The sequence below is a fragment of the Lichenostomus cassidix genome, chromosome 2 (assembly GCF_008360975.1).
Source record: "Lichenostomus cassidix isolate B80296 chromosome 2, HeHo_3.0, whole genome shotgun sequence".
NCBI classification, from domain to species: domain Eukaryota; kingdom Metazoa; phylum Chordata; class Aves; order Passeriformes; family Meliphagidae; genus Lichenostomus; species Lichenostomus cassidix.
Window position 1 is genome coordinate 90,710,030 of NC_139482.1, and position 14,867 is coordinate 90,724,896.

General features: G+C 39.6%; 1 protein-coding gene across 2 annotated transcripts in view; it reads left to right on the plus strand.

Moving 5' to 3' along the window:
* TMEFF1 (transmembrane protein with EGF like and two follistatin like domains 1) overlaps positions 1 to 14,867 on the plus strand; it is a 112,236-nt gene that overhangs the window by 56,002 nt on the left and 41,367 nt on the right. For both annotated transcript variants that reach the window (XM_085052337.1, XM_085052336.1), the window contains exon 2: positions 10,892 to 11,001. In XM_085052337.1, the coding sequence (XP_084908463.1) occupies positions 10,892 to 11,001 (110 nt within the window). The remainder of the gene's footprint in view (positions 1 to 10,891; positions 11,002 to 14,867) is intronic.

The window sequence follows — 14,867 nt, forward strand, 5'->3', positions numbered from 1 at the left end:
ATAACCTTGTAGCAAAATAATTGGGCAGGGACAAGTTCTATTGTGACATCCTGCCTTGGCCTTGCGTTGTTTCTTTGGATAGATAATTCTCTTTATGTATACTTTTCTTCCTCATTCACATCCACTGAAAGGGAAATTATATTATCTCATTTTTACCATAATGTGTATAACCTCTGTGCTTATGCTGTAACTAATGGACTGGTTCTCACCCATGTCTTTCAGAAGGGGAATCTCATCTTCTCTGCAGCCTCTAGGTATTTCACATAGCTGCTAATGATGGTAACTGGGAGCATTGAGTAATATCTAAAATTTAAGCTATTTGAAGTCACATTTTAGATTTCTGCTATCGAAATGGTCTTGCAGACAGGAGCACTTTCCCTGTAGAGAGTGAATAATTGAGATTATACACTATCTGACAACTTTTTGTGAGATATTTTCTGCTGCTTTTAAGGGAAAGTTTCAAATCTGGGAAATAAACAGTGGTTTAAAATATTTGTCCACTCTGTAATTTTACACATTTATAACCAATAGGTAGAAACTCTAGTAAAGTTAATTATCTGCTTAAAAAACAGGTGCTCAAAAAGTGCTTGTGTCCTTGATCCTACAAGCACTTAAAGACATTCTTTGTCTTGCACGTGCTAAGTTCCATTTAGCTTATTTAGATATCACAGATGCTGTAGGTTAAATCTCTGAGCAGGCATTTATAGGATTGGAGCCTCAAATTATGTTTGCCAAATAGCAAAACACCTTTTCAAATAGACTTGTTCCTCATTGAACACCATTTTGAAGGAAATACTATTTTTTTAGAAAATTCACCAAAAGTCACCTGTTTTTCTTGGGTTTGTAGCTGAGAAATGCAAGGACTTTCCATTCCCTAGAGTTTTCTTCTTCCTCTGTCTTTTTAACTCTGAAGGAAAAATATTGTGATAAATGGAAAAGTAGAAGGGAAGGACAGTAGTAGCATAGGAGGCAAAAGTGAATATTGAAAATATTTTTTACTGAAAATGTGGAGTTTGAATATATGTATATATATTTTTTTAAAAAATATTTCTCTTTTTTTCTCTCAATAAACATACAATTTCTGGCAATCATTTATAATGTGTGTAATAAGCAGAGCATGTGTAATAACCTGAGCTGTGCTGTTTAATCTATGTCAGTGCTGTGTAGGTTTATCCATGAAAACCCAGCAGTTTCCTCTCAGTGCTTTGCATTATACTTGGGAGATATTTTTTTTAAAAAAATCAGTATTGAATTTATTTTAGTTTTTGAAATAAGTCACCATAAGATGGCTCCCAGAAGGTCAGCTCATCCCTACATGAATTAGCTGACAACCTGGGAGGCTGTTCCATAGCTGTGAACACAGTTTCTGTGGAGCTTTCAAGGACCAAGACTCAGCTGCGCTTTAAACATCTCTCTGACACTGAAACCACAAGAAGAATAAGGGAAAGAGAAAGTAGTGAGGTTAATGAGTAATTGTAGCTCACTTTGATTTACCAGTCCCCCCAAAATGTCTTTAAAATTAAGTAAAATTAACAGCAAGAATGGCAGCACTTTCATACCTTTCCTTGGAGTGGAAATCCACATAGAGAACCCAAGTCTCTCTTTATGGCAAGGTAAATCCATCAGCCATCTATCCCCCACCTGTATGCAAATATTGTAATTCTGGAAACTCGATAGGACATGACATCTCTCTTCCAGCTCTTAATCTGGCAAGCTGGTCCCTGCACTACATGCCTTCAAGTTTTGTGCAAGGAATGGGATCAGAATTTGACCAATATTATTTTGCAATGTAGATATCAGCTTGAATGATGTATGTCACCTGCAGATCAAAGAAGAAATTCCCTGCAATATTTATGGAAGCTAATTATTTGCTTTAGTGTTCATTTTTTACCATCATTTTACTTTGTTTCAGCCTTCAGGTTTTTCAGGATTTTAAATAAAGGCTCTGTTGTTTCAGTGTCTGAACAGCTTGCCATTCCTCTACAGGTTTAGGGAAGTAACACTCAGATTTACTTCATGAACAAGACTGAAGAGTTCATTTTGGCTTGTAATTGGCATAGAAAGATTTCTTTGGTACAAGGATTCATTAGCTAAATCTATAGCTTCCATGGGAGCACCATGCTTGTGTTCTTATATGGGCAATGATGCTAGAAAGCAAGTGAAACTCCCCAACTTGGGGGGCAGGAGAGAGGAGAGACAGAAGACCCTTAGCAAGTTGCTTGGAAATGTTTTAATTATTTAACCATCTACTCTTCAGACTGAGAGACAGAGCAAGAGAGCTCTGAACGTTAAGGGAACAAGGGCAAATAACATTTTCCCACTGACTGTAATTGCACATGCTGCACAACTGACAAGACTTAACAGTATAATTTACCCAAATGAAAAATTTCCTAGGAGTCCCATTAGTTGACAAAGGCTGGTGAAGTGTAAGAGCACTTACAGAATACATCTATTTGTATGGGCATTACCATCCACCAGCACAAGTTATCCAGTATCCTAAAAGCCCATGTGTTTACAAGATCCAAGTCTAAATTTTTGAGTCTTAATATAGCAAGAATCATGACAGTGCCATGAGTGAAAACGAGTCAATAAGATCCACTTATTTGCATGTGTTTGTGAAAAGAAACACGTCACGTGTTTGTGTTCTTGTCGCATGAGCCTCCTTTTTAAGCCCAGCTGGAGATTAAGCACCACACAGCCACTCACTAAACCTGTCCTCTTCCTCCCCAGCCCTGGTGGAATGGGGAGAACAATTAAAGTAAAACATGTGTGTTGAGATAAGAACAGTTTAATAATTGAAAATGAGGTAAAATACAGTAATAATGGTAAATAATAATAATAATAATAATAATAATAATAATGGAAAAAAACCAAGTAATGCACAGTGCAATTGCTCACCACCCAGTGACTGATGCCAGACCCCTCTTCCTGAACCCAGATCAGCTGCCCTTCCAGGCAGCTCCCCCCAGTTTATATGTTGGGCATGATGTTCTATGGTGTAGAATATCCCTTTGGTCAGTTCAGGTCACCTGTCCCAGCTGTGCTCCCTCACAGTTTCTTTTGGGCACCTTCTCACAGGCAGAGCATGAGACAAGATAAAAAAGTCCTGGGACTTGATAGAAACACATCAAAACCCCAAAACACCAGTGTATTACCAACATCATTCTCATTGTGGGTCCAAAATATAGCAGTGTAACAGCTACTGAGAAGAAATGATCTGTACACTAGCTGAAGCCAGGACAGCATGCCCTCAATTCCTCCAAGTGGCATTGGAGGCATTAGGCATTAGAGCCCCATTCTCTGAGCAGCCACTGATTTTCCATTAGCTTGTAGGAGGATCAGTGTCCCAGGCCTCTACTATTGTCAGATTTGGCTGAAATTGCCCAATGAGTGCAAAAGTTACAGGAAGAAACCAACCTGTCTGGAAAGCTGCAGCTCCTGCAGAGCCTTGGTTTCCTTAGGGACTAAAGATTGATAATATATGTTGTAATCAATCTTGCTGTAAATATGCTATGTGAGTGTGTTCTTTCTCTAATATTTTATTTTAATTTTATGTAAAAATATGCAATGACACGCTAACTTTTTCATAATGGCCTTGCATAATCATAGTCAATAATTTTTTGTAGTGAGACATATTCTGCTTTGTAAGCAAGTTTTGAAGTCAGTATCCTGGATAGCTGCTGACAGGGAAGCACACCAGACCCAGATCCTGAAGGCTAGGTTGGTGTAGTGCCTGACCTTGATACAAAAGTGTTTGTGAGAGAGAAAATCATTCCAGGTTCCCACCCCACCTTTTCCTGTCTCCAACCAACTGCACAGCTTGTCGATTTGTACCATTTGATTACATATTCACCTACAGATTATGCAGAATTTCTGAAATATTGTCAAAGCTTTTCATATAAGAAAAAAAGTGCCTCAACTTTCTCTTCAAATACTTTTTTTCCTTGATGGAAACAGAAATGTACCACCGGCTGCACCCAATATTTTGATGGAGCTGTCATACAAACATTCGTCACTATGACACTTTTCCTTGCTTTTTTCACACTGAATAGAGTTAGTCTGAGGCACCCTAGCAATGTGAATATTGCAGTGTGGGAGACTCTCAGGTTCAAAGCCAGTCTTGTTACCTTGCTGTGTGAGTGCTAGTTGTTAAAAATTGCTGTGGTTTCCTATTGTGTACAAGAATACTAATTGCTTTAGCAGCATGTATGCATTCAGTTTTCCTCTGTTCAAAAAGGAGACTATGGTGATTTGAAATGTAAAAGTATAATCATCCTAGATAAATTGGACAGCACTTAAGCAATCAAAAGCTAATGCAGTCTTGTAAAAGTAGTTTTAGGGAAATATTTCAAGCTTTATTCACTCAGATAGCATTTTCAAGAGCCAAAGCACAGCTTTATTTTTTCTTTCTGCACAATTGAGCATTAAATATTGCATTGAGACACAGCAAAACAGGTTTTTCTATCCTCTAATACTGCCTAAGATTGTTTTCAAAACAGCAGATTTGCCATCAGACACAAAAGGCATCCATCAATTGACCAATTAAAAAGATGTGGGAGTATCTGCATTCTGTTAGATTACAGTTGTCTGCGTTTTTTAGGGTAAATTCATTTTAATGATTTAGTTTCTTTTTTATTTTTTTTTCATATAAGCTCTTGGCTGTCCCAGTGAATTATTTTCTTTTAATTCAAGTGTGAAAGAAAGTTATACCATATCACGGAAAGGACATTTAAATGACTTTTAACTGGTTTAATTATTTAAAGCTTACATTTGTTTTAGATTTTCCTGTGTTGCATTTTCATTTTCCTCTTTTTCCTCTCTGATTGCCTTTTATAAAAAGTTTTTTTTTGTTGTTTTTCTTCTCTTTCCACTCTCCATATTCTTAATTTCTTAAAATTTTTTTTTGCTAATCTGTCACCTCAAATCAGTTGCAACAACCATCTTCAAAGAAGATATCCAGTCTCTGAAGGGCATCATTCTTCTTCCTGAATTATTTCCCAGTAGTTTGTCTTATTTTCTGTTTTCTTTTCTGAAAAACACAGTTTTACATATGAACAAGATAGTATGACCCATTCTGTCTTGCTTTGCCTTGTCTGACACAAGCAAGTATTATTTATTTGGACAAGTAATTGCTAATTTTGTCTGAGGGGCTTGTCTGCTCTCCTTTTCTTCACCCATAACCTATGACAATTTCTGAGAAGAAAATCAGCAGACATAAACTCTACAATGCAAATTAGTTTGATTTACATAATCCACAACTGCTGAAACATGGGGATAGTAAAATGCTCTGGAAAACCTAATGCAGAGGTTGTTTATTAGTTGCCAAATAAATGGTAATCTCAGGTTTTGTCAGTGATGCATACTTGCTTGGGAAGGTCATGGTTCCAATGTTTTAGTAGTATTTTGTTCTCTGAGTGATGAAGCAAGAAATGCCACTTGTTCTTTCGTACTAAAGCCAGCAGTGTCCCAAGGAGGTGAAAGGGCCAGATGGGAATCCACACAAGGAGTGGCTGAGGTCTCTTGGTCTGTTCACCCTGGGGGAGAGGAGACTGAGGGGAGACCTCATTGTGGTCTGCAGCTCCCTCACAAGGGGAAGAGGGACAGACACTGATCTCTTCTCTCTGGTGAACAGTGGCAGAACCTGATGGAATGGCATGAAGCTGTGTCAGGGGAGGCTTAGGTATTTTTAAGGTATTTTTCTTAATATATACATTTCCTAGCAATGAGAAAGTTCCCAAAATTATGCTGTCTGTTTAGAGCCTGGGTGAAACAGCTCTGTAAGCGTTTGCATGACTTCCTGCATGAATGGCTGTTCTGGATGTACTTTGAAAAGCTGTGGGATGGGGCTGAGCTTGTAGATTAAGGCATCTAAATGTAAATGTTTATGTATAAATATGTGCATGTGAGCTAAGTGTCTGAACCAATGTCAGAGTCACTGCAGGTGATGGAAATCTGAAGTGACTAAAGCCACTACCAGATGGGATGCTCGTATGTCTGCATGGGATTGGTAGGATTTACAGCAGAATTGTGCAGTTTTGTTCTGAGCTGGCAGCAGGAGGTGAGCAGAGGTATTCCAGGGACATCTGAAATACTTCCCTGGAGAATCTTTTTTACAGTGCCACTGAAACTCACCTGGCTGAAGTGGGCAGGCTGTCTTTGGGAACTATGGGGGCAGAAGCCTGGCTCTGGGTACCATTTTTGTTGTGTGGCAAAGGGTGTGACTGGCAGGTAAAGCTTTATTCAAAGGTTCAATTTAAACACTGATTATTACTGTAATTGTCATGTGAGCACCTCAGCTTTATAATTCCCTTTATGAGGGAAAGATTTTGTTGGGTGCTTTTTTTTCCCCACTAAATTCTCCATTCACTTGTAACTAATTTGGCAAAACAAAAAAAAAAAGTCAATGATTTGCTCAAACCAATCCAGAGTCATAAGGAGTCAAAAAACTGAGCAGGTCATTGGTTTTCTTTTCATCAGATTTTGCCTCCCTTTGACTCTCATTTGTGGTCCTGAGAGCTCATCCAGTCACAACATCACTGTCTCCAATAGACTTTGTGGGCTCTAACAAATCCTTACACAACATAATTTCTCTTGATCCCTTTTCCAAGCCAATGTTGACTCAACTCAGCTGTTCTTACAGCTTTGGGGGTTCTACTAAGCTGTAGAGTTACAGACTTTTGACAAATTCTCCCAGGTCTGTCTGTGTGTATGTCTCTATTTGCAACCTCCATGAGAGGTTGTACATCCGAATTTAAAGATTGGCTTCACAAAGAACAAACCGTTTGGAGGACAGAAAAGCCTTGCCTTTTCCCTCTAATGCAAATGGTGGAAGTCCCATTTTTTACCAAACCCAGAGGTCAAGAGCAAAAGGCACAAGGGGTCCCAGACCTCTACTAGTTGGAATCTTACCCATAGAAAGATAAATAGACAGGCATGCAGGCAGAGAGAGTTTTTGCTTAGGCAGAGTTGCAATATTCACATTCACACTTTCATGTGGGAAAGGTATTTTTTGGTTCCTTATATCCATTCATCATTACTATGTACTATTGCCAACCCCAGGAGAAACATGAGTTTTGAAAAAGCAAAGTGAACAGATTTGCCCATTTAGATGTTACTTTTTTCTTGAGGTATCCAGATGGAAACAACATGTTTGATGAATTTAAAGCTACAAATTTTATTTCATCTTCAGGTTCAGCATTTTGACACTTGTAATTTACCTTATAACAAGAGCCTCAGAGCAACACATTTTGAGGTCAGAGGAAAAAACCAATTTATAGCTACTTGTATCGAGCTGTACTTCAAATTCTCTGAAAGGAGTCAAAATGGAGAAGGCTTTCCTCATTTTTAGTGATGTAACAAATTGTGACAAAGTGCATTATTTTCAACAGAGAAAAGAAGAAAAACTCAGAAGACCTTGCTGTGGGTCTTTGCAAGCTGCTCTGTGCCAGTCAGCCCTCACACAACCAGGAAGTGTATTGGCTGAACAGATACTAGCAAATCATTTTTAATACCTCATTTCAGGTCTTTGGAGATTAATTTTATCATAAATTCAGAAGCCTGATTTAATTGCGCTAATTATATTTTCTCTTGGGAATTGATGGATTACTACCTACCGTATTCTCATTGTGTGTAATGAATCACACTGAGGCTTTCTCTTATTTATACCTGCTGAAATTCAAGGAAATGAGTTGCAATAGGCATTAAAGAAACATGCAAGAAATTATCCTAAACCATTTGCCACATGTTCTTGCTCCTCTCGTGAATCTGTTCTCACGATGATGATTCCGTTCTTCTGGAAATAATTGCAGAAACTCCGTTTTAATTCTCTGTCTGTGGGGAATTCACTGGAAAGAGAGCACATTTCAGACGTGCAAGACATCTACAGTTCCTCTTCACATCACTCTATTAACATCCATCCACATGTATTCCTTTTCTAACTGAATGCTGTGGATGTGGAAGCCATTATAGGCGCCACACTTCCCGGTACTTGTGATTCCATCAGATGTGATCATGCACATGGTGGAGGCTTGCTTTTGCTGCTGCTGGAATTTGCCACTGAATGGAATAAGGGATTAGGTGACATCCTGTCATAGAATAAAGTTCATCTGTCATGTTCAAGTGCCAGTCACCAGGGTATCTTGTCTTTTGTACAACTTTGGTAAATCATTCTGTCTCCTGGTCTCTGCATGACCTTTCCTGCTCAGTGTTCACTTCTTGCCATAAAGCTTATAATCAGTATTTATCATTTATGAGGAAAGAAAAACAGTCTATGCCTAAAGTGAAGTAACCATTAAAACAATGTGCCTTCTGTCCTCTTAATTCCTCTGATGGAATAAAAAAACCCCCAAAAGTCTTTGTTTCTAGGGGTGAGGGAGGTTCACAAGGGCTGATTCTCCACCCCCATCTTCATATCCTTTCTTACAGTTTTCTGAGTTTTCTATTGCTCTGAAATCTTTCCATTTCTCTCTGGCTTTTGCTGGCAGAGCACTAGCTAAGCTAGGAACAAGTACATCTCATGTTCAGCCTTGATGCTGAACTGCTATTTGGCCTCTCTTTCTGACCCTACCAGGTCCTTCCCCTCTGCAAAACAGTGAGATCCCTTGTCCACCACTCTGGTGACGGGACTTCTCTCTGGGTGTTCATGTGCCCCCTCCACACTGGGGGAGACAACGTTTCCAATGTTGAGGAAAAGTCTGCACTACAGTGCTTAGGCTGTTGGACATTGTGAAGACTCCCAGAAATTCTAGCAGGAGTTGCAGCTGCCAAGGGGTTTCTTCAGCCAGTCGGGGGCCTGGGGTAGGATATTGCAAAGTACTGACCCCAGTGTGCTCAGCTGAGAGTTGAGGGGAGACCAATGTCTCATTATTTTCCTGACCTGATGAACACAGGATTTTGGAAGCAGTGCATGCTCTAATTTGACTGTATGGTTACTCCTTTTTATAATTGCATTTTCTCAAATGTCCTATCACCTAAAGGCGGACTCTTCTTTCAGATGTGACAATCATTTCCCCTTAATTAATTTTGATGGTTTGTTCATCTTCGTGGAACAGGCCTTCATGAGGAGAAAGAAAGGCACATTTCCTTCAGGAGCGAGTTATGAACACATTAAATTGAAAAGCTGCGATGTTCTGTCACATTAGCTTGGTCCCTACAACGCAGCAGTCACGCTTGATAAACGGCGACATTAAGAATAACATTAGCAAACACAGGCACGGGGTTGTGATGGCAACCAGGATACCTATCTGCCCATTGTTATACACATTGCCTTCCTCATTTATGCCTTTGGGACTGATGGACCTTTAGGGGGAAAACAATCAATATGTTTCTCAATTTTTTTCGCATGGTTGGCAAAAAAAGATGTGGATTATAACTGGACCTTTCCTGTAACTTCAGTGCTGTGTGAAAATACATAATTGTGCTAAGTTAAATATGGAAGCGTGTGGCATATGGTAAAATTTATTACAGTAATTATTGTTTATCTGTTTATTTATTTATTTATTTATTTATACAAACAAAATGTGTGGGTGTATAATGTTACATAAACACATAGGAGCAGTTTTCCAGGGCGTCTGTCATTGTCATACCAAAGTGCTGATACTGCTGTGAGGAGGAGGGTGATTGCCTATTTAAGACTCTAAGTGGCAGCGAGGATTATTTTCTTCTGCTTTTGACCTACCTTTCCCCATATCTGAATGGCTGGTGTTCAGTTCTTTCTTTAAGCCAGTTTTCTGGATGGGGCTTGCTTATTAAAAGTCACAGGCATTATTTTAAATCACACTGCTGTCAGTGAATCTCTTTAGTGGCTCATGCTTGCTATAGTGTCCTGGATGTTTCTGACTTGAAACAGAGCACAGACATCTTTGAATGATATCCTCTGATTTCACTGCACGCTTAACAGTGCCAGGGGATTTTTCCAGAGCCCTTGGTGTTACTTTCACCTTTTCATTGGAATTGATAGCACCAGCACTGTTCCCGCACAGCCTGATGAGGTCACATTTAGGCTGACACTGACCACTTCCATTATATCACCTGTGCTTTTGCTCTCACTCCTATGTATAGTTCAAATTGAATACTCATTTCAAAAGAATATATTTGTTCTCTTTTACATCTGGCCTTGGACTGTGATGTCCAAAAAGAGCTTGAAGCCAGTTAGGTGACCTTTGTGCTGGAGCTAGTGCCTGTGCAGTTAGTGTGTAAAGCCCCTTGGTTTCCCTCCTGACAGCTATGCCTCTGCTGCAAGCTTATGGCCATTTGTGCTCCATATTTTTATGCAGGAGCTAAGACACAGATCTCTGGTTCATTACTCTGCCTCCTACAGTGCAAGCAAATTATAATAGTTTAAACACAGTTGGGTTTATTTTTAGTCTGAAGGATAACAATGTGGCCATGGTAGAGAATGGAAAACCAGGCAGAGAAATTCTGATGGTTTAGGTTTTCTACTTCCTCAGAACCTTTGTAGAGAGTAAAGCAAAAAGAGGTAGCACGTGAGAAACACGGGCTACAACCTGTGTAAAACTCCTGACTCCTGCTAGACACAGCTTCTGTGGAGAAGGGTTTTATTCTGGGGCATCCCCATGAGGGGAAGCGTGGAAGAGAATCTGTGCAGTATAAACACATGCTTTCTCTGTATCTGTTCATTTGATGAATCAGCATTTAGCAACACCCACTCTGCCAACCAGCCAAAGCTGTCTCTGGGGAGCAGGCCCTGTCCCTGGAGAGGAGCCCAGAGGCAGGACTGAGCTCATGCAGAGCAGCCTGGGGAACAGCTCTGGCATTTTTCATCTAATTTCTATATGAGAATAAGGCAGCAGAGGGTTTAAGGACAAGGCAGTCCTCAAAATGACTCATCTTAACAATTTTTTTTCTGTCTCCTTTTTCTATTTTTTTGCAGAGTTAAATGTAAGGGAATCTGACGTAAGAGTGTGTGATGAATCTTCATGTAAATATGGAGGAGTGTGCAAGGAAGAGGGTGACGGCGTGAAATGTGCGTGTCAGTTCCAGGTAAGGGCTGCTCACCTTCTTGTTTGCCGTTTCTGACAAATCTTTCAGGTGCATTGAAGTACTTGTGGAGTCACTGCTTCAAAAATTTCGCTCAGCAGCAGACTTATGGAGTCTTACCATAAGCTCCTTTCTCAATGGCACTGATTGGGTGAGATAATAGGAGGGTCACCAGTGATCATAAAGGTTATGAATTAAAACAGTGAATTAGTCCCACTCAGGAAAAAAAGAAATAAAAGTGTCTTCTGAACTTCTAAAAGAAGTAAATAGCATATTCAATTCACATTGTCAGTTTTAGAGCCTTTAGTTTACAGTTTTTATAACTATCATGGCAATCCTTCCCCTTTTCTGCCGCAACTTTTTTAGAGAAAAAGCAATAAAGCAGTTTTCTTTTCACAGTTTGTAGCCAGGGCAAATGTATCAAATATTATGTACAAGACTCACAGTAAAACTGGAAGAGCTGGCAGTGTTATCTGCAAACCCTGGAGTGGGGTGGCTTTCAGTGTTTTAAAAATAATTGTGTGTTCTGTTTCCAGTAAATAATAAATCAAGGAGAACCAGAATAGCAACAGTCTGTATATGATCTTACACTGGTTTTGGATTCCAGTGTTTCAGAGCTGGCTTTTGATAGGTGCTGTTCACCTATGCTGGGGGCATTGTTCCAGCTGCCTTTTAAAGAGAGAAAGAATTCTTATGAGAAGAGCTTTTTTAATCTCTGTTCAGTCTGTCTGTAATAAATTTTTATTTATGAAAAATGGTAAAATCAAAGTTCAGTTATTATTAAAAAAAAAACGAAAACAAATACAACCCTAGGCTAATCAAAGGTTTCATTTATTTTCTATAGGTAGTAAATTTCCTGACTTCCTAATATCCAGGTGTTGAAGACTTAAAAAACAGAACTAGTCCATGTGATAAGCTGTTACCTTGTTTTGAAGAGCCCATTATAAACACCAGTATTGTTTTTAAGCTACTTGCATGTTTACTTGTACTTCTTGAAAAATTTATTCTGTACTCTTAGGAAAAAAATCTAAGGACGAGGAGAAGATACTGTGTTTTTCAGACATAGCAGGTTGAAATTCTTCCTATAACTCTCAAACTTGATTGAGCTTACTCAATTTGCTGCAACTAGCAGCACCGAAATATTCCAGGCAACAAACACCCAGCTCAAACTGTTAGGTTCTTCACATGCAAGACAATCTGAGAGCTAGCTATTTTTATTTCCGACATTGTAAGGAAAATAGACACCTTTGTGTGCAGCAGTTCAGCTGAAGAGGCACTGAAAGGAAGATGTGGGAATATCACACTGTTCTTCGTGAATTTTGGTTTTTATTTATCACAGCTACAACAGAGCTGGATAACTCTGCCACTGGTCCAATCCAGCAAGGCATTTCTGATGTTAAAACTGCAATTTTTAGAAAAATGTACCCTAACGAATTGCAAAATTAAATTGTTCTGGGATCCAGGCTCTGGTCATATGAGGATATTCCTGCTGGGGGGAAAATCACAGAATCACACTGTATGCTGAGTTGGAAGGGAGACACAAGGATCATCGAGTCCAGCTCCCAGCCCTGCACATGACCATCCCCAAGAGTCACACCATGTGCCTGAGTGCATTGTCCAAATGGTTCTTCAACTCTGTCAGGCTGGTGCTGTGATCACTTCCCTGGGGACCTGTTCCAGTGCCCAAATACCCTCTGGGTGAAGAACCTTTTCATGATATCCAACCTAAATTTCCCCTGACACATCTTCAGGCCATTCCCTTGAGTCCTGTCCCTGGTCACCACAGAGAAGAGATCAGCATCTGCCCCTCCTCTTCCCCTCATGAGGAAGTTGGAGATTGTGATGAGTTCTGCCTAACAGAGGAATGGTTTGGGGAGCAGAGGGCTCAACTACTCACAGCCACCCGTGAATTAAGGCCAAGGCTGGCACAAACTTCCTTCAGATTAGGGAAAATGGATGACAAATTTCAGTGTTGTTTGAAACAGTTATAATGTAATGGCAGCATGAGCTCTGCAAGTTGAGAGGTTTTTTGCTGTGTTTTGGATAAGTTTTACAAAATTTGAATGAAAAACCGATCAACACATAGGGAGTGTGTAATGAACCAGTGGGGGAGGTAAGATGGGGTGAGGTGGGGTGGAGAGAGAGAGTGATTTCATGAGGCTCTTTTTTAATCTCAGTAGGAGAGCCTTGACAACGATCAGTTTAATAAGATAACTGCTTTAATAAGACAGAATAGGAAAAGGAGCAAAGTGACTGTGAGCAAGCCTTACAACCCATTCGGATGCTGGGAACTCTGAAATCACACATTGGATGGAACTCAGATGGATTTTCCCATCACGCACTGTGCTGAGCAGATCCTGTCCATGAAGAGATACTCTCCCTTTTGGTAATTTGAGGTATTGGAGGACTTCCTCACCAGAAAACAACTTTACTCCTAAAGGATGCTTGCAGGAGAACTTTTGGCTGTGCTGTACCAAGTCACTAAAGTCTTACCAAACTGTAAAAAAGGAATCCCGTTCTTTAAATTTTTTATCCTCAGGACAGAAACCTTCAAATTTAAAACCTCACAGAGAGACTTTAAGAGAACTGAGAATTATCTGTTGAACAGAGAATTATCTATCGGAAAGTATTGTCCCCCGTGGGAGTTGCCTGTTAATTATTCTCTAGAAATGATCAGTATGGCATATGACAGGACTGATGGCTGTGGTGGAGTGTCTGAGAGCTACTCACTATGGCAAAGTATTACTAAACTGTTAGAAATAATTTTCAGACCTGGCAGCATGATTTATTTCTGTCTGTACCTGCTTAGTTCATTTTCAGTTGGTCATCTGTGGCAGGATGACAAAGGATTGGAGGGTAATACCCTTCAAAATTATGTTTCAACAACTGAGTGTTTTGACCTTTGTGTATGTCAAAGCACGAAGAAGCTGTTGTGGGAGAGACTCTAATTTGGAATTTGGAGAGGAAACTCTTGCACTTTTAGGGCATTTGAGCTTAACTAATGTCGTTATTTCTGCATGCACTCTCATGGGTTGAACTATACCAGTTTAATCATAAACTTCATGGGGTTAAGAAATTTGGTGGCTGCTCTGTATTTCATCATTGCTTTTTGGTTTTTGTTGTTGATTAGATTCTTTTTTCCTTAGGTATTGCCGATGTAAAAGGTGTCTGACATTGCAGTTACCACTGCACCCACAAAACAGGGCAATATCTCCTTTTCCATGCTGTGAAGCAGGGTTTGGATCTCCAGTTCAGCAGGAAGTCGTGCAGCACTCTCAGATGTTAGACAGATTGGTGGTCTCAGCATTTTAATGCACATTATGCCTACCAGGGGTTTATAATCCATCTCTTAGAATGTAAAAAAACAGTAAAATACAGGCAGCTTCTTCAAAAGCTATTCTGAATGATAATTTTTCCTTTCTGCCTTTCTTCCTTTCTTTTTGTTTTTATCAAATTCTACTAACTTTAAGATTTAAATTTTTCAGTGTAGCAATAGAAAAGCATTATTCTAATTGTTGACCAAGTAAAAGACTCACGGTCCTCTTGAATTTAATGAGAATGGTGATTGTTTGCCACCTCCTTTGTAAGACTGTTCTGACCAAAAAGGTCAGGAAATCTCCCCTTAAGCACTGTTCTCCTTAAATTCTCCTTTGCTCAGTTTCATCCCCCTGTGCCTAGTCATACTTTCTTGTATTATCTTGAAGAAGTTTTCTCCTTCCTCAGTGTTTATCCTTCAAATACTTCCAGATGCCTGACATATTCCCTCTAGCCAGCACCAAGTCCCACCATAGTTATTTTGTTCTTTTAATCTTTCCTGCTGAATTCCTATGTTCAGTCCATGTGGAGTTAGACTATTATTTCAGTGTTCC